The 20,394-nt window shown below is 39.6% G+C and overlaps 1 protein-coding gene across 2 annotated transcripts; it reads left to right on the top strand.

Moving 5' to 3' along the window:
* The first annotated feature begins 110 nt into the window (after positions 1-110).
* MCM8 (minichromosome maintenance 8 homologous recombination repair factor) lies at positions 111-18,611 on the top strand. Of its 2 annotated transcripts, none has more exons than XM_082047288.1 (18): positions 111-390; positions 571-645; positions 1,157-1,239; positions 1,420-1,569; positions 2,876-2,979; positions 4,919-5,117; positions 5,857-5,942; positions 7,447-7,598; positions 9,493-9,691; positions 10,480-10,510; positions 10,842-10,982; positions 12,579-12,720; positions 13,356-13,551; positions 13,827-14,040; positions 15,050-15,259; positions 15,840-15,916; positions 16,569-16,601; positions 17,869-18,611. In XM_082047288.1, exons 1-18 carry the CDS (start codon positions 264-266, stop codon positions 17,900-17,902), a joined length of 2,253 nt encoding a protein of 750 aa, XP_081903414.1. In that variant the 5' UTR covers positions 111-263; the 3' UTR covers positions 17,903-18,611. The 2 variants fall into 2 exon arrangements, with proteins under 2 accessions (XP_081903414.1, XP_081903413.1); XM_082047287.1 differs by having other exon boundaries at positions 16,412-16,601; positions 17,869-18,607.
* The last annotated feature ends 1,783 nt before the right edge of the window (positions 18,612-20,394 follow it).

Raw genomic sequence — 20,394 nt, 5'->3', positions numbered from 1 at the left:
TGAGAGCGGGCGGACCACGCCTCCGGCTCCATGGCAACGCCTCATGCTCCCTCAGGATTGGTTGCAGCGCCGGAAGGAACGTAGCGGCGCCAAAATAGAATGGGGGGGCGGGGTGAGAGTTTTCTTGTTTCCTCAGAGCCTCAGCTCCAGCCGCGCAGGTCAAGACCCCTGGCAAATAATTTTCAATTTAAATTAAATTGAAACTTTCTGTCTTATTGTCTTAGTTTGCCGTGGCGTCCCCGGACTGACACCTGCGGAGCGAAATGAGCAGGGACCCCCGAGGCAGAGGAGGCGGCTGGGGAAGAGGCCTCCAGAGGTGGCGGGGCGGCTGGCGGGGCGGGTGGCGGGGCAGGGCGCAGAAGGTGGAGTGCGGGAGGATGCCTGAACCTGGTGAGTCAGCTTCTGCGCTTCTTCCTGTTCTCTGAAGCCATCGTGTTTGGTCGCTGAGCCAGTTATTGCTGTTTGTCTCACAGCAGTTGAAAGAATCACTGAGAATAAATCTTGCAGAGTTTTAGTATCCACGTTGTTTTAATCCCTGTTTGTTTGTTTGTTTGTTTGTTTTTTCCCCAGTAAAATCTCGACTAGTTCAATCAACGTTGGACCAGTTTATCCCCTATAAGGGCTGGAAACTTTATTTCTCTGAAGGTATCTTTAGACCAAAATTATGTGTAGCAAGTATTCAATTTTCTCTAGGTCTGTTTATAATTAGAGGAGATAAGTTCAACAGAAAGCAACTGAAAATAGTTGTTTTTTTTTTAATATAAAAGTGTTAATATAGTAGAGATTTTTGTCTTGTGGCACACTGTGTTCTCTGTGGGCTCCAAAACTTGGAAAGGAATCTTGAATAGTGTAAAATACAACTTTCTTAAACCAGTTCAATTAGCCACATAAGATGTGCAGTTTGCCAAAGACTGGAATATACATAGTGCTGCTGTACATTTCTTGGTCCTATGTGCTTGTCCTATGTCATCTTAGACAAAGTTCTGTTTCGTGACAGCTCTTATGGCAGAACGTTACTGTGATGCTGCTGAGGTTCTCATCTTCCTCAGTTTTGGAACGCAGAAATATAATGGAAGAGAAACTGATAGTTTCTGTTATTTTGTGAAATTGAATTAATTACTTATGTCAATTACTAATGCATTGTGTTTTTAATCAGCTTATGCTGACAAGTCTCCTTTTGTCCTGAAGACTCAAGCCTTTGAAAAGTTTTTCATGCAGCGCATTGAACTTTATGATAAGGTAAAAACAAAACAAAACACCTCCCCCCCAACAACCTCTTGTCAATACACAAAATTTGTAACATTATTGTATTTTCTCCATCAAAAATCATCTCCATCATAGACATGAAATGTTTATGACATGTTTTGGACGTGTTGTTTGTAACTTGAAGTGTATTTTATAACCTAAAATATTTCACAGGACGAAATAGAAAGAAAAGGAAGCATTCTTGTGGATTATAAGGAACTGATCCAAGACAGAGAATTAACTAAATCAATACCAAATATATCTACTGAATTAAGGGATATGCCTCAGAAAATACTGCAGTGTATGGGTCTGGCAATTCATCAGGTAAACACGACATTCTCACATATATAACCATAACCTTCACAAGGATGAAGAATCAGTGGAACTTAGAGGCAATTACGTTATAGAAAATAAATCTCTATGATTTTCTGTCTTACAGAAATACAATGTTTATTCAAAACTTTTGATCTCTCCACCATTCCTCTATGGCCTACAAAATCTTGTTTTGAAAACGCTTTAGTTTTAGTGCATTTTGCTTATTCATCATCAAAGCAGTTGAGTAAAACTAATAGTTGTAATGTTTCTGTTACTCCCTGTTGGGAGTCCTAATTCCTGTGTATTTATGCAATGTGTTGTGAGTTATGTGTGCTGTGTGTCCCACCTCACGCAGCAGAACCACAGCTCTGGTGGGTGAATTGTGAGCAGATTCAAGAATACCTGATTCTGTTGAATGTCTCTTAAAAGTAGTCATTCACTGCTTGTTGACAGGCAAGTTCTCAGGTGTTTGTGCTTTAGTTAAACAAAACTCCACTTTGACCAGCATTAAAGATTACTGTATACCTTCTTTTTCTTCTTTTTAACAAAACAAATATATTGGTTTTAAATTCCATTTAAAGGGAGGTGGTTAGTAGGTCAGGAGAGGTTCTCTTTCCCCTCTACTCTGCCCTGGTGAGACCACATCTGGAATATTGTGTCCAGTTCTGGGCCCCTCAGTTCAAGAAGGACAGGGAACTGCTGGAGAGGGTCCAGCGTAGGGCAACAAAGATGATTAAGGGGGTGGAGCATCTCCCTTATGAGGAAAGGCTGAGGGAGCTGGGTCTCTTTAGCTTGGAGGAGACTGAGGGGTGACCTCATTAATGTTTACAAATATATAAAGGGTGAGTGTCATGAGGATGGAGCCAGGGTCTTCTCGGTGACAACCAATGGTAGGACAAAGGGGTAATGGGTTCAAATTGGAACATAAGAGATTCCACTTAAATTTGAGAAGAAACTTCTTTTCAGTGAGGGTGACAGAACACTGGAACAGGCTGCCCAGGGGAATTGTGGAGTCTCCTACTCTGGAGACATTCAAGACCTGCCTGGACACATTCCTGTGTAACCTCATCTACATGTTCCTGCTCCGGCAGGGGGATTAGACTACATGATCTCTTGAGGTCCCTTCCAATCCCCAACATTCTGTGATTCTGTGAAAAGAAGCTTAAAACTGTTCAGAGGCAGAAAAATACTGTTCAGCAGAAGAGCAAAGGCTCTTTAGGCTTTAGCAGAGGCTCTAATCATAAGAGATGGTAATTGAGCTTAATAGCAAATTGAATCCCTACCACATTTGTGTTTGCCTTTCTGTTCTGTCCAGGTGTTAACGAAGGACCTTGAACGGCATGCTGCAGAGCTGCAGGTGCAGGAAGGATTACCACTTGGTGGAGAACCTGTAATAAATGTGCCTCTCATTCATGCTAGGTAATGGGTGTGTGTTTTGTTTTCAAAAACAAGTCTTTGTTTTCAGGAGGATCTATTTGCCTCTTGCCTAACAGTTGTCAGTGTCCATGGGTGCTGCTGAAGGCTTACTTGTTTATTTTATTGAGAGACTTGACTTTGTGAAGCTGTTTCTAGAAAACCTGTCTACTCTTCGGTTTTTGCTTCACCATGACAAAGACTAAACTTGTGAAGACAAAAGTGACATGAAACTTTATTATAAGCTGAACAAACAGCTTTTGACTAGAAAAGCTTGTAGACAGAAAAGTAACTTCTAAGTAGAAAAGCTATTCTGTGAAAAACTTATTGATTAAAAAGAGAAAAGTATTTCAATTTTTGTTGTTTACTGGAGAAGTTAGGAAGACATTATGATCTAGCCTTTTGTTAGCGAAAGTTTTGTCTTCATAAGGAAGCTGATCTGGAAGGTGTAGACCTAAACTACAATGGGTAATATTTAGTATTCCTTCTATGGATGTTTTGACAGTGGTGTATGGGGATGTATTATTTTATACTAGCTTAAATCTATTGAAGGGTTACTGGTAGAAAGTGTCAACAATATTAATTCTAACTAATCAAATTTTAATTTCAAATGAAGAAGCCGAGGTTACAGTGATTCTGAACAAGCATGTACTTACACGAATAATAATTACTGATATTTTAGAAATGTGACTTCCTTTGAGTTGTTAATTAAACAAGCCCTTAGCACATTTTTTTTTTCCTTTGGCAGAAGTAATAGCTTCTCAGACTTCAGGAGTCTGGGGGTGATTGGGAGTATAAGCCCTATCTGAATTTGGTTTGTCTTGGGTTGTGGTTTTGGTGGTTTTTTTTTTTTTTTTTTTTTGTTTTGTTTTGTTGGTTGGTTGTTTTTTTGTTTTTGTTGTTGTTGGTTTGGGGGTGGGGAGGTGTTTTTTTTTTTTTTTCCCTGCTGGTGCTGGTTTGGTATGGTTGCTGGTTTTGGCATGGTAGTTGAATTGAATTTGGGGGCTTGTCACGCTACAATATGTATTTAAGTTTTGCATTATTATTAAACTGCACCCTTTTAATTGCACAGCAGAATCATAAAATAGTTTGGGTTGGAAGGGACCTTCAAAGCTCACCTAGTCCAACCCCCCTGCAATGAGCAGGGACATCTTCAACTAGATCAGGTTGTTCAGAGCCCTGTCCAGCCTGGCCTTGAATGTCTCCAGGGATGGGGAATCTCCCACCTCTCTGGGCAACCTGGGCCAGTGTTTCACCACCCTCATAGGAAAAAATTTCTTCCTTGTGCCTAGTCTACATCTCCCCTCTTTTAGTTTAAAACCATGACCCTTGTTCTATCACAACAGGCCCTGCTAAGAAGTTCCATTCCCCGATAAATTATTCTGTTTAAAGTTTGTTATTCTGAATTATGCAGCTGGGTATTCTTTTTTTTTTTGTCCTTAACAAGGTGCAGTATGTTATACCTGACAGGTTCTTATGTCCTTGAAATATTAAAATCCAGCCTTCCTTTTGGAACATAGGCATAATAAGTCTTTGATCCTTTTGTGTCATGAGTCTAAACTCTGGTCTTAATCTGAAAAAATTCAAAGAGATGGTTATAGATGACTATAAATTTATTTCTTCTGTATCACTAGTCTCAGTTTTTTACAGGAGGGAGGTGTCACTATAGAAACAAGCTGTACAGCTGTTGAGGTGTAAACACATTGGGAATATTAAATGTTACACTGCTCTTTAGAATAGGAATCAAAGACTATGCCATGGGTCCACAGCCAAAATAATAATTGCTGTGAATTACTGTTAATAATTGGTGTGTAAACATTTTGTTGTTGTTAGACAAGGGGTTTTCTGTTGTTTGTTTTTGTGGTGTTCTTTTGTTTGTGGTTTTTGTTTTGTTTTCTTTAAATATTGTAAGCTTTTGAAATATTTATGCTTAACTTTTGTGTAGGGTGTACAACTATGATCCGCTAACTCAGCTGAAAAACGTTCGGGCCAACTGCTATGGAAAATATATTGCTTTGCGTGGTACTGTTGTGCGTGTCAGTAACATAAAGCCTCTCTGCACTAAGCTAGCTTTTGTATGTGGCACATGTGGAGATGTTCAGAGTGTTCCTCTACCTGATGGAAAGTATACCCTTCCAACTAAGGTCAGTTAAAACCATCTAACTTCATACTTTTCCCTCATCTGTAGTGACTTGAAAAAAAGCAACACCGCTGGTATTAAAAAAAAATCTGATATTTAAACCTAGGTTAAACAACTAACACATTAGAAAAAAAAATTAAACTTACCGTGCAACACTGCATTACAACATATCCTGCTGAAACAAAACCAGTATATAGGAACTCCCTCTAATGTAGAAAAAAAATATTTTTGGTTCCATTTCACGAGTTGTGTTTCAAAAGCCTCCTCTGTCTTGCTGTGGTGGTTTTCTATGGTTAGATTTGGGGTTTTTTGTGTTTTTTGTTTAGAACTTTCTGGTTTAATTTAATTTAGGACAGTACCTGGTCATATTACATTATATGCTTAAGTAAAAAAAAATACCTTCTCTGGAACACCTACAAGTATTAAAATAAACAAACACTACTCCCTCCCCGCACCCCCCTCTCCCCCCCCGCAAAAAACCCCACCTGCTACGTTCCCCAAAAACTCAATAAAACTCAAACCCATTCACCAAGGGTATTCAGCACTATTCGCTCCAAAACTATGAGTCAGGGTTCAGGTGTCTTTGATAGCTTGTCATTAATTATACATAGTGCTAATTTGTAGCCCTAATTTAACCAGCTTTTTTCCTGAAATGGTGTTAATGGATCACATTGCTTTGCAATTAGGCAATTTTTTTTTTTTTAAAAAAGGTTGAAAATTAATTAGAATTACTGTTGTTACAGTGTGTTATTCCTGAGTGCCGTGGCCGATCCTTCACACCTGACAGAAGCTCTCCCTTAACCACTACCGTGGACTGGCAGGCTGTTAAGTAAGCACGTTTTCCCTTCCGTGCAAAAATGTAATGCAACAGGCTAGTCAGAAAGTATTGGGATGGCTCATTTCTTGTTACACTGTGTAGCTTCAATAATCCTATTCTTTTGCGGCAAGCACTCTTCAAAATTTGTATTACAAAGCATTTGTTTTATCAGAGCAATAATATGCTTTGCATATTAAACTTAATGTAGTAGCTTCTTGGAAATTCTTCCTACTGAGACTGAGTTTTTTGAGAAATGTTCAGTTTATGATCTTTGCAGCTTTTCTTGATCATTTCTAATTTCATGTCTTATTTAATGACTCCTTTCAGTGATCTCTAAGTTGACTAGAAAAGCTAGTCAGCTGTGACAGTTGAATGAACCAAAAGTAAATTTGAGGGTTAAAAATCTGAATTTGAAGTAATATTGCTTGTGTCCCCCAGTCCTTAGAGCACACTCAATAAATGGAAATAATGCTGTGCCTGACCATAACTTTCTATGTCTAATAGCCCAAAATTTGTGAGATCAGTGCTGTGGGGGAACAAGTTACTATTGCTACAGAAATCAACAATGTTAAAGTATGGGAAGGTGGACAGTGGATCTTGTTTTCATTGCTTTCATCTTAACTATGCTGCTATGACCATCCTACTACTGCCCTATAACACGTTCAGAAGAGTTTGATGTGGTGTTTCTTCTGCATCTTGTTCACTTACTGCAGTAAGGGTGTCAGCTTGGAAAAAAACAGGACTCTGCTTACTTTTCCCCACTTCTTACATTCAGATTCTCTAAGTTAATGTGCTCTGTATCAAAAGTCTTATTGTGCCAAATGACATCTAAATATTATTTTCTTTATTAACCCTCTGTAATAAAAGCCATTTAAGAATTCATTAAAAAATAGTGCTGACGTTCTTGTCAGCAGCTCTAGAGGGTGCTGTTTATCACAGTTTCTTAAGAACCACTCAACTCCAAGCTTCAAGGAAAACTATCAGAGCCATAAGTGCAGAGCCAAAACCGGAAACCTTCAAAGAACTTCTTAGTTGTCAGCCTTTTACAACTATACAAAGAGTGAGCTACTGTTCTTGTTGTGGTCTGAGGTATTTCTTGGGCTTTGCTAGGGTAAAAATGCCAATTAAGCATTCATAGGGGCTCTAATATCTGAATTCTTAATTTTTGTATATGAGGTCCATCTTATTTCCTGTACTGAACTTATTTCTGCATGAACATGCTCATCAGTGCCAGAAAAATCTGAATTTCAGCATTGTTTATTATTTCTGGAGTTCATAGTTAATTTCATTTCTGGGTTTTATGCATAATGTATACTCATTTATTATAAGTCTGAACTGAAAGATTATTTTTCTTCAAATTAAGCGTTGCTGTTTCTCGTGTTTATCAGGGCATTTCTGCTGTCTCCCTTTTCAGGTAGGAAAAGATTGGTCAGAAGCACACAGCTGGAGATCTTGTGTGCTGTAACTGAATTGGGAATGTTATGCATGGAGTGTGCCCTCACCTTGTGTTTTGCAGAGTGCAGGAGCTCATGTCAGACGATCAGCGAGAAGCAGGCCGAATCCCTCGCACAATCGAATGTGAACTGGTTCAAGATCTTGTGGACAGCTGTGTCCCAGGAGATATGGTCACAATTACAGGGATAGTTAAGGTGTCGAGCACTGAGGAAGGTAAAATGCATCATCTGAGAATAGCTTTTTCCTAGCATGGGGATTTTTCTAGTGGTTACGCAAGAACAACAGCCATCCCCCTTCAGAAGTTCCCAAAGGAGTTGGACTTGACAATCCTTATGGGTCCCTTCCAACTCAGGACATTCTATGATTCTGTGATTCTGGTTCTATAATGAGTTATTTTGAAAAGGCCAGAAGCAGCGCTGTCCAAAAGGAGCACTGTCCCTAATGTCCACTGATAGATGGGGTTTCACAGCTCTTCCCGCTTCCTCTCCCCTGTAATAGAACATATTGCAGAGAACTGCCATACTGATTTACTGTGAGACACCATTCTCTGCTCAGGAATCATTGGGGGATACAAAAAATGATGGATTACTAAGCTACATGTTTAATTCTTCTGCACTATGGATTTTTTCATCTAAATATTGAGTAGAAACATTTTATGTGCAACTTTTATTTGACCAAAATGTAGTAATTTAAAATTCCTGGAAAACTGGACATCCACAGATCCATGGGCCCTGATGGGATACACCCATGAGTGCTGAGAGAGTTGGCAGATGTTATTGCTAAGCTGCTCTCCGTCATCTTTGAAAGGTCTTGGAGAACAGGAGAGGTGCCTGAGGACTGGAAGAAAGCCAGTGTCACTCCAGTCTTCAAAAAGGGCAAGAAGGCCAATCTAGGAAACTACTGGCCAGTAAGCCTCACCTCCATCCCTGGAAAGGTGATGGAACAACTTATTCTGGACATAATCTCCAAGAATGTGGAGGAAAATAAGGTTATGGGGAGTAGTCAACATGGATTCACCAAGGGGAAATGGTGTTTGACCAACCTGATAGCCTTCTATGATAGTATGACTGGCTGGGTAGATGGGGGGATAGCAGTGGATGGTTGTCTACCTTGACTTCAGCAAGGCTTTTGACACCATCTCCCACAGCATCCTCATAGGCAAGCTCAGGAAGTGCAGGCTGGATGAATGGACAGTCAGTTGAATTGAGAACCGGCTGGATGGCAGAGCTCAGAGGGTTATGATCAACAGTGCAGGGTCTAGTTGGAGGCCTGTAGTTAGTGGGGTTCCTCAAGTGTCAGTACTGGGTCCAGTCTTGTTTAACCTCTTCATCAATGACCTGGATGAAGAGACTGAGTGCACCCTCAGCAAGTTTGCTGATGATACCAAACTGAGGAAGGGCTGACATACGAGAAGGCTGTGCTGCTATTCAGCAAGACCTGAACAGGACAGAGGACTGGGCAGAGAAGATCTTATCAGTGCTTATAAATAACTCAATGGTTGGGTGTCAAAAGAGTGGGACCAGACTCTTTTTCAGTGGTGCCCAATGATAGGATGAGGGGCAGCAGTTACAGACTGAAACACAGGAGGTTCCATCTAAACATGAGAAGAAACTTCATTACTCTGAGGGTGACCGAGCACTGGAACGGGCTGCCCAGAGAGGCTGTGGAGTCTCCTTCTCTGGAGACATTCTAAACCTGCCTGGACACCTTCCTGTTTAATCTGCTCTGGGTGAACCTGCTTTAGCAGGTGGGTTGGACTAGAAGATCTCCAGAGATCCCTTCTAACCCCAACCATTTTGTGATTATGTGTAATTCTGTCAAGATTCTATTTATTCTGGGAGAATATTCTCTTCATATATATATATATATATATATATACCCTTCTAATCTAGGAAAATTTTTTTTTGTATACTTAAATGGAGGGAACTTAAAGAACATATGTAACTGGAAACTTACTTTGCATCAGTTTTTTAAAATGTAGGTGTTCAATTACTTAAATATGAATATTTTGCACGACTGTACTTAGTATTTCTTCATTACCCTACGTCATTTGTAAATAACATCAGTATTTAAACATTTCTCCATCCTTTCTCAATTTTTCTAACAGGACCTTCTAAAAATAAGAATGACAAGTGTATGTTCTTGTTGTACATTGAGGCAAATTCTGTCAGTAACAATAAAGGACAAAAACCAAAGAGTTTTGATGATGAGACTTTTCAAAGATCATTCATGGAATTTTCACTTAAAGACCTCTATGCTGTTCAAGAAATTCAAGCTGAGGAAAACCTGTTCAGGCTCATTGTGAAGTAAGTTGTGCCTAGACTAGGTCTAGGATTAGACCCCTGAAACAGCATGACCAACTTCAGACAAATGTGGCAGCTAATCTTAAAGCTGAGGCTTGTGTAACAGGCACTTCAGAGATTTAGCAAGCTTTAGTGATCAAGGGGCTTGGGAGGAAGTGAAAGTATTGCATTGGGGGTGTTAGGACTCTGGGAAGGATTTAAGGATACAGGAAAATAAGGAGAGTTTCAGTTCAACCCTGAGACAGAAAGCCAGGGGTCAAAAAAAAAGGCAATTAATTTTGCTCCTCACTGAGAAAACTCAACTGATGAGCACTGTTTTGTTCTCTGCTCTGCTTTTCTACAGCAGAGGAAAGAGGTGCTAGAACTGAGAAGAGGGTGTGAAAGACCCTCTGTTCAGACCAGAAGTACCTTTTGAGCTGGGGTGTCCCTTGGGTCCTCCAGGTGGAGTCAAAGAACATGAAACTGGCACCTTTAAAAGGAGGGTTACAGGTAGTTTACTTGATCAAGATAAGAACGGGGCAGAAACCACTGGGAAACTGGCTCTCCTCTGTGTGCAAACTCAAATTAAAGGCTTATCATTTCAAGCATATCTGGTTATCTGAAAATTTCAAAAAAATTCATGCTGCTTTTAAACTGATTCTGTTGGAGATTCAGAAACAGCTAACCAAAAGTTGTGTATGTTTACAGAGGTATCCTATGACAAAAGAGAACAAGTGTTTTTTTTTTTTTTTTCTTTAATCATAATACAATATTTATATTCCCCTTATGTTACAGTGGTCTTTGTTTTTCAGCTCTCTTTGTCCTGCAATCTATGGCCATGAGGTAAGTAAAAAACAAACAAACAAACCAAAACCACCACACCAAAAAAGACCACAACAAACCCAGCTCTGCTTGCAATTTCAGTTTGAAATGTTTATGCCACAGTAAATTCCTAAAAGATTTATAAAACTTATCTGGGGTGGGGGGAAGGGTCAGGTACTGTATTTACAGGTGACTGTGATTCATAGTCACTTTCAGTGATAAGAAGGTAGCAGTCTTATACCCGTAAATTCAGCCAGCCAGAAGGAAAGGGTTATTACAGCCAATTTTAGGGAGCTGTCAATATTGGTCAACATGAGCAGATACTTATTCATGTTGGTATGTGCCCCTACAGATTGTAAAGGCAGGTTTGGCCCTGGCATTATTTGGAGGATGTCAGAAGTTTGTAGATGACAAGAACAGAATTCCGGTGCGAGGAGATCCACATGTTCTGGTTGTTGGAGATCCAGGATTAGGAAAAAGTCAAATGTTGCAAGTATGGGTTGATTTATTTCTGTTGTCTGACTGGATTTTTCTCTAATTCCTTGATAACTTTATTTCTTGTAAGCATAATAGGATATCTGTGCTAAGACCAAAGGGTTGTTTGCGCTAAGCTGGAGCTGTTTTCATGTAGGATGCCTCAAATATAGGATAGCACCCAAAGGGGTCTCTGCTGTCCTCTCCTTCCAGAGTGCCTTGCAGAAGGGATCTAGCCTGTTAAAACACTTATCAAAGCAGGTGTACTTGGTCAAGCCCTGGGGGCTTTCAAGTGTAGCCTTGCTGTCCTGCCTTATATAGTTTGGGGTTCCTTTGTTTGTCTTGGCTTTTTGGGAAAGGGACCTGCTGCTGCATTTGGATTTTAATCTTGGTGGGCATTTCTGCATGACTGTGACAAAATCAGTTAGTGATAGAATGTTTTTGTCTTAAACAGAATGATTTAAAAGTTCCATGTGTTTTCCCTTAGTTACTATGAAGTGAAAGACAGACAGAGTTCACCTAGACCTGCAGTACTGCATACCTTGTTTAAAACGTTCAAGTCTTTCTAACGTAGATGTGTTGTGCTAGGATATGGCTTGCAATAACTTAACCAAAGTGATGGATTTGTATGCCAGCATCCTGGCAAACATTTTAGAATTATTTTTTAACTGAATGGGGACTCTCTAGCATACAGTAGATGATTTGTTTTTTACATTGTTACTAAATAATGGAATGCCATTCAAGAAAAGCTACTAATCTGTTCCTCAGATAAGACCCAGAGACAAGGCTTTTATCAGTCATTACTGTCACAGGAAAAAAAAACAAAACACCCCACCCCCCAAAAAACAAACAAACACAACAAACCAAAACCAACCAACCAAAAACAAGCAGAAAAACAAAGCTGAAAAGAAGCCAAGTTGGTTGGTTGTTTTTTTTAATGCAAATACTCAGTACCTGTCACAGATCTGGTACTGAACAAATATACTTGGGGTGTTATCTTTTAAATAAAATAGATGCATCAATAACTATAGACATTTATGGGAAAATCCAGTTATAACTGTATTCTAGGCAAATTTAACTGCAAAACATCTATGTTCAAGTTTACCATGCTTTGCCTTCTAGTTCAAGTTTTAAACTGTAAGCTGCTTTCTGGATATTAGAGGCATGGAGAAGACTTGGACTGTCCTTTATCCCCTGGCTGAGGGGAAATCTGTGCATACTGCCTGTAAAGCAGCATGTGTTGGGCACTAGGACAAGATATATTAGTCTAAAAAGATGTTGAGGTCTGAAGATACAGAAACTATATCTGCAGTTCTGTGACAGACAGCATGTCCCTAGGCATTTCAACCTACTTTGAAATGTAGGTGCTGTGCCCCAGGTCCTAGTAGTTTTGATAACACAGTAGATGTGGCTGTGCTGCAAGTATTGTGAACAAAGTTATTTCTACTGTTTTACAGAAGTATGTCTCTTGGGATTGCAAGGAGTTATAACTTTACTGTTGGGCCACATTAAGTAGAAAGAAACAAATTTGGGTTTACTTTTATTTGTTCCTCTAGGATTAGCCCTTTGAAATTCTTCACCTTGGGGAGGGAAAAACTATTTATTTCTCTCCTAGGCAGTGTGTAACGTTGCTCCTCGAGGTGTGTATGTTTGTGGTAATACTTCAACCAGCTCTGGCCTGACTGTTACGCTGTCTAGAGATGGTGCTTCTGGAGATTTTGCCTTGGAAGCTGGTGCTTTAGTGCTTGGAGATCAAGGTAATACGTGTGATGCTACAGGTTTGATATGAACACGTGTATGCGCTGCTGAGTCTAAGATTAACTACAGTGCTTGCATTACTGTGGATTAAAAACTTAAATTTGAAGAATGATATTGTCTTTCCACACCTTGGGAAGTTCTGAGCTTTTCCAGAGACTTCTCTGGAGGTGGTTCCTGCTTTCCTAGGGCTTAGGATGTATAGGAAACTGGAGTTCTGCAATTTGTATACCAGCTTTACTTAATGTGTCAAAGAACTAGGATTTTATTGTTGAGAAACATCTGACTTAATGGCAGCTACTGGATTCTTATTGTTTTGGAAAACTTCTTGCTTATGAGGGTTGTCTTCTATTTTTAAAAAGCTTGTTTTGTCATCTTAATGTGTAATTAAGACACTGCTTTCATGAGCCAGGCCAACTTCATAATGGTTCAGCTGCAGCAACATGAAATGAAAACAAACCTGGCTGAAATGGAGACTTGGTCCTATGTCTCCTGTAGTCCCTAAGACATTAGGCTGGACTTCTGATGCATTGTAACATCCAATCTATCAGACTGTACAATCAGCACTGGATTGTAGTGTATGCTTATCCAACAGTTAATGTGTTTTCTAATAAGTCTTTGTCTTAATTGCTCCTAGGTATTTGTGGAATAGATGAATTTGATAAGATGGGTAACCAGCACCAGGCTTTGTTGGAAGCCATGGAACAGCAAAGCATCAGCCTTGCCAAGGCTGGCATTGTTTGCAGTTTGCCAGCTCGGACATCTATTGTTGCTGCAGCAAACCCAGTTGGAGGACATTATAACAAAGCCAAAACAGTGTCTGAGAACTTAAAGTGAGCGCTTTCTGAAATGCTGCTTTATATAGTTCACGTCCAGGAGTAGGTGCTTCTGGTAGTCTTCTTGTTTGTGTATAATCACTTTCGAGTTTCTTGGAGTTTGAACACAGGCTCGCTGTAATAATTTTTTTGTGGTTTTTGAGAGAGAAGTTGCTGTTCTACTTTATTCTGAATGAATGGGACAGGATTTTTAAATGTCTTTGAAGTGGAGAAGGGTTGCTGTAGTTCTGCTTTTTTACAAGTATCGTGTGGTTTTCTTGTCTTTATTCTAGAATGGGGAGTGCCTTACTGTCGAGGTTTGATTTAGTTTTCATTTTGCTGGACACCCCGAATGAAGATCATGATCACCTGCTCTCTGAGCACGTGATGGCAATCCGAGCCGGAAAGCAGGCAGCATGCAGCAGTGCTGTTGTGACTCGCACCAACACGCAGGATCGCTCTGTTCTTGAAGTAGTTTCAGATCGACCACTACTTGAAAGACTAAAGGTAGGACTTATCTTGTGACTGTTGCTATGCCCTTTCCTGTGGCATTCCTTGCAGTGGGACCTGGCAACCCTGACCTGCTGGATGTCCTTGGTCTCTCATTCTTCTCATCATAATTGGTCCTGAATTAAAGAGGAAGCATTTAAAGCTCTAGCCACAATTTTCTACCAATTGTCTGTTGTAAGTAACATTACCCACCCTGCTGGAGCTGCTAAAAATGTGTGTCAAGCCATCTTCATCTCCACATAAAAGTGTAAGCTGAGCTAGGTTTATTTAGGTTGTGGTAGTGAGAAGGAACTTTGCATAAGAAGCTCGAAAGTAAATTTGCTGTGTTATATTTCAATGAAGAGCTACAGAACTAGACTAGATATAATTTGATATAACACAATGTGCTGTGAAACACTGAATCCAAATAAAGTGGTGTTTAAACAAATCCTTAGACATCTGCAACTCGTGACAGATTTGGGGATCATAGAAGGGAAAGCATACTACTTCTTATTAAACTTGAAGTGATCAGTTTGAGGGCTGATATTGTCAAAAGCCGGGTCTTGGGAGAAATATCCCGTACTGGAGCTAAACCCATGCACTTTTTGAGATGGGATATCAGCAGTGATGGTTTACTCTTCTGTGGAGATACATCCTATAACAATTGGGAAATCATGGGTCTTTTTATTTTTAAGAAAGAATTCTTGATATAGTCAAATTATATTGGGCACTTCCTATCATTGCAAATGAGAAGCTTTAGCTGCTTTTTCTGAGATGGACAAGTGGAAGCTTAGTGTATGGGCTTTTAAGTACACAGTTCATATATGGAGCTCTAAAGCCCTTACGCTGAAGATTTCACCAGATAAAGCATAGAATATGAAGATTTTATTTTAAAATTTAATGCTAGAGTTAGATTATGGTTGGACTTGATGATTCTGAGCGTCTCTTCCAACCAAAATGATTCTATGATACAATTTATATTGTATAGGGCTCTTATAGAAATCTGAACTCTCTGTAATTGGGTTAGATCTTACCAAGAGAAAACTTTGATGCCATTCCACATCAGCTGCTGAGGAAGTATGTTGGATATGCTCGGCAGTACGTTCACCCAAAGTTATCTCCAGAAGCTGCTCAGGTTCTCCAGGAATTCTATCTTGAGCTCCGGAAACAGAACCAAGGAGCAGACAGCACACCAATCACCACAAGGCAGCTGGAATCTCTGATTCGACTAACAGAGGTAAATTCAAGATGTAATACTTCAGGGACTGAAAGCAAAGAGATTATTCCTAAACTACTACTGATATCCTATAATTTTTGACATCTTTTTCACGGCTATGCTTTTTTGTTGTTGTGCTTAAAAAAAAAAGGCAATGCAAGAGACTTACAAATGCTTAGGAGCTAGTGATGCTTAAAGCCTCTTAAAGTAAAACACTCTTGAGGGGTTGGAAAGAGAATCTATTGTGTTCTCCCAAAAGAAAGAAAAGCAGGTGCAGGCAGGAACAAGCTGCTGTCCATTCTGAACTTAAAGTGCCGCTGTTTTCCCTAACACAATGCATTAATAACACTGTTTGTTATCTGTTGCTTCCTAATAATACACTGTTAAAAAGCAAATTAACTTTAAGCTACAGCTTAATAATGTGAGTGTGAAGGACATGATGTTGATATGCTATCCAAAAAAAATACTGAAATCCTGTAGGCTCATCTCTACTCCTGTACATTCCATCTTTGCTTCTAAAATTTGTGCCTATTGTGGGGCAATTACGTAAGTTGTAATGTATCTTAAATATATCTTTGTGGGGTTTTTTATTTGTTTTAAGGCACGATCAAGGCTAGAATTAAGGGAGAAATGTACCAAGGAAGATGCTGAGGATGTAATAGAAATCATGAAGTACAGGTAATACACACTGCTTTAGAAGTAAAGAAAGTACTACGATGCTATTAACTCAAAGACCCCTTTTTTTTTAAATACAGATACTCAAACACAGTGAAGAAATGACCTAATCAAGTTTAGGTGCATTGATAATAGTATTCAGATTTGTTAGCTCTTTTTTTTAAACTGATAGCATCCCTAAGTTGGAAATGATTGCTTAGGCCTTTGAGTTGTGTCATCACAGCAGTTACGTGTACCAGTGCACAGTGATTTAGACATGAGGCACTACCAAAGGTTTTTTCTCTCATGTGATTATTCTCTGTTGTTGCATTTAAACAATTTAAGTTTAAAAGTGATTTGTACAGGTGCTTAGTCTAGGTTCCCTAGATAGTGACTTTCTTACTAGTGAATGGTTTCCTATGGGGCTTCTGAAAGCTTTCTCAAGCAGTTATGTTTAAAGAAGTAGATTTACGCACCCTTGCTTTTACATCCAGTTGATCTTGGTTTATATATTTTTAGCATGTTGGGAACCTACTCAGATGAGTTTGGAAAACTGGACTTTGAACGTTCACAGCATGGGTCTGGGATGAGCAATCGGTCACAAGCAAAAAGATTTGTTTCTGCCCTAAACAGTGTTGCAGAGAGAACTTACAACAATCTCTTTGACTTGCAACAGCTTCGACAGATTGCGAAGGAGCTACAAATACGAGTAAGTTTGGAAACCAAGCATTTCTTCAACAACAAACTGCAGTACCAGTCAAAACTACTTATTGCAAAATGAAAATTGGAAAAGGCACACCTGTTGTGCCTCTGCAATCAACAGAAACAAGCAGTGTTTGCTGGTTTTAGGCTGAATACTCTTCCTGCATTGCTTGTGTTTGTAAACCTTATTAATCGTACTACTGGATTGACAGTAACAATTCCTTGCACAAGTAAGGGCTGGTTCTACTTCTGAAGCTGGGCTTTAACAAGGTTCTGCTTTGTTTCATGGAAGGCAGTTGGTTTCAGTATACTTTACCTCCTCTGGCTCCCCAGAGGCCACACCTAGTTTTGTTCCCAAATTCAGACTGCAGTGACGTTTTGCTTGGCCTTTTCTGGCCCAAATGTGCCTTTTCGGTTTTCCTTCCCACTTCGAGCATCCTAATGTTGTAACTTGATAGGAACAGCATGTAGGACACATGGCCACAAATGTGTTTTTGCATTTTGTACTTGTGGGGGAATTCAGCCAAAAAAATATCGATAGCTAATTCTACTTTTTGCTTCATTATAAGAAGCTTTAAATGCCAATTTAAAACTTAAAAATGGGTTTCAGTGTAATAAGTGAAAACTAGTCATAATGAATTTATGTAATTTATTTTGGGCAATAATGCTCTTCTTTCTATTACCTGGTTAGCCTCCTTCGTCCTGCTGGGGCAAGATGGTTTCTGTCACCAAATTTGTTCAAATGTTGATTGCACATAAGACTGGATTGGGTCTGAATCTGCTCTGACAGACCATGTTATTATAAGCTCTCTTCCCACATGAACATTAATTCATCTAGTAGTTACTTAAAGCTAATTAAATTAATCTAATTTTCCCTTCATATATAGAGTATTGCCTGTTCAAAGGTCTGTACCTGTAATAAATACTTGGAAATCAGTGAGAGTTGTAGAAATCAGACTTTTCTTTGGTAGATACTTGTGTTTCAGAATTTAGGTTTACACATATGTAACTCTGAGTACTTTCTGCATGTTATGAAGTGGAGGACACTTATTCTATGTAACACCACAGTAAAAACTGTGTAAGTAAAGCACAAAAGGGTGCAACTGATTGTATCCCACCTCCTAGTAGGTCAGCTGTTTATTAAGAAAATTAACCTATTCTCAGCTCACTTTATTTCACCGAATTCTTTCAAACTTTTTTTTGCTTTACATGAGACAAAATGTCATTCTTACAATTTGATGTTTATATATTTTCCTTTTTTTTTCTTTTTTTAGGTATCTGATTTTGAAAGCTTTATTGGATCCCTAAATGATCAGGGTTATCTTTTGAAAAAAGGTTCAAGAGTTTACCAGCTTCAGACTATGTGACAAACTTTCTTGAGACATCATCATTGTATCTGGAATGGACCTGCAGTATTAAAATGCTGAACTGCAGTCTCCCACCTCAGTTGATGCACTGCTGGCACTGTCACTCACTGAGGTGTGACATCCCCTTTCAGAAACTCACGGTTGCCAACAGGTTTCCTTTAAGCTACCATAGGACAAACCGATGTGTGGTATTGCTGCTTGGCTCATCCTATAGGTCTGCTAGCCCAAATGCAACTGTATAAGACTAGCATGTGCTTTATCATCCTTGAGGAGTGGAAAGTGTATTTGATATTGACATTGTCACAGTACCACAACAGTTTCTACTTCTACAAGAGATGTTAGACCCACAGATATAAGAACAGAAATTGTTAGTGAGAACGTCTGAGTTGTGTTCATTTGAAGAATCTGAAGTACAGAAATGTTTCTAAAAGCTTGGGAACCTTCGTGTTGAGACTATGCAGTTTTATATCAGTTAAGAAGTGATACTTTGTTGAAACTGATTTAAATTTTCAGCTTTGTAGGTCTGTATTTATTGGTCTATCTAGCTAAGATTGTATTTGAAATGCAAGTCTGAATTAAGAAAATATCCCTCTTCTGATATTTAATTTGTAAAGCAGGAATTGGATTTTATTTATGACTTTTATTAAATGTATTTCTGAAAAATCTGATTTATTTGAGAGTGTTATACAGTAACAGTGAACACAGTTGTGGGTATTAATGGCCACTACAGGAAGCATAACACAAACATGTTATGCTTCTATGTAACTCTCTTCCTGCCACAGGAGAGAGAATGTGTGTCCTGCAAGAGTGAAGTGCTGAATGTTGCCTGACTTTTAGGAAATCAGAGTCATGGCCTAGTGCAGTAAATGGCAGATGAGAACTTTTCAGGGTAAGTATATAAAAACCCCAAAACCAACAAAAAACACCCCACAACCAACAACAAAACACACAAAAACAACAACAGTACAGGAAAGACATGGACCTGTTGGAGAGGCCACCAAAATGATCAGAGGGCTGGAACAGCTCTGCTGTGAGGACAGGCTGAGACAGTTGGGGTTCTTCAGTCTGGAGAAGAGAAGGCTCCAGGGAGACCTTATTGCGGCCTTTCAGTGCTTAAAGGGGCCTGTAAGAAAGATGGGGACAGACTTTTTAGCAGGGCCTGTTGTGACAGTACAAGGGGTAATGGGAGGGGAGACCCAGGCTAGACACGAGGAAGAAATTTTTTACAATGAAGGTGGTGAAACACTGGCCCAGGTTCCTCAGAGAGGTGGAAGATGCCCCATCCCTGGGGACATCCTAGGCCAGGCTGGGTGGGGTTTTGAGTAACCTGATCTAGGTGAAGATGTCCCTGGTTGGATTAGATGAGCTTTGAAGGTTCCTTGCAACCCAAACTATTCTATGATTATGGTAACTGTGGTTAATGGCTTTTTTTAATGTATGAACTGTCATTCTGTGTGTGCATCAGTAGGTGTAGTCTCCATGAGCATTAGCATTTGGGCAGCAGATGAGACTCCTTGCAACCTGGGAATTGATCCTACATGAGAAGGCAACCTACTGTATCAACCAATGGGAAGCTGGTGTTAGACACTGATTTTTAAACTTTGCCAACAGATAAATGCAGGGTTTGGGTTTTTTCCCATGTAGAAGAAATCTTCTCAGACTTGCACAGTATAACCAGGGCATTATGGGTAGAGGACAGATCTGGGGTTCTATGTCCTGCCTGAGGAGGTCCCTCTGAAAGGCCCTTGCTTCTGTATCAGCTGCAAACTTGCTGGTAGTACAGCTGTCCCAGCAGGTGCTTCTACTCCTGTCTTCACCCTCCCCATGTCTAAAAAAAGAAATAACTACATTTAATTGTAATTAATAAACAATTATTAATTAATAATTAAAAATAATTAACAAGTTAAACAACAATTAACAAGTAATTAATTAACAATATCATATGCTATCTCCAGATTCTTTCAAACAGCTGTGGAAGAGGTAGAGTGAAATATCCTACAAGCCAGTGGTTTTTGGTTGGTTGTTTTTTTTTTAAGAGCCTCTGTTTGCTTTGCCAGTTAATTGACTGCTGTAATTAAAATTGTTCGACTACTTGGGGGGTCAAACCTTAGCTGCCTGATAAACTGGTGCCAGAAATATGAAAAATAACAGTGTCTCCTAGTGCTAGAGGTGGGTAGGAGCAAGCCATGGAAGCAAACAAGTGACTGCACCTGGAAAAGTAAACTCTTACTTCTTGAGCCAAACTGAATGTGGCTGACGGAGGGCGAAGAGCAAGTACTACGAACAACAGACTACTCAGGTCCCCTAAGAAGTGGTAGTAGTAAAGCAAACCTTCACCGTTCTCCGTTAAGAGCTTTGTAAGAGAACAGCTGCATCGACAAGCGCGGCCCCAGAAGCTGCCCCGCCGTGAGGAGCGGGGTGACCGCGGGCACC

Source organism: Streptopelia decaocto, assembly GCF_964273445.1.
Source record: "Streptopelia decaocto genome assembly, chromosome: 3".
Lineage (NCBI taxonomy): Eukaryota > Metazoa > Chordata > Aves > Columbiformes > Columbidae > Streptopelia > Streptopelia decaocto.
This window is presented reverse-complemented; position numbering and strand designations above follow the sequence as displayed.

What these genes read in the sequence shown, in the direction of transcription:
- MCM8 (XM_082047287.1), top strand. Translation starts at nt 264, where the DNA reads ATGAGCAGGGACCCCCGAGGCAGAGGAGGCGGCTGGGGAAGAGGCCTC. An exon ending in GTGGACTGGCAGGCTGTTAA is followed by an intron (nt 5,943 to 7,446) that starts GTAAGCACGTTT and finishes TGTGTTTTGCAG; the next exon opens with AGTGCAGGAGCTCATGTCAG. An exon ending in CTGCAATCTATGGCCATGAG is followed by an intron (nt 10,511 to 10,841) that starts GTAAGTAAAAAA and finishes GTGCCCCTACAG; the next exon opens with ATTGTAAAGGCAGGTTTGGC.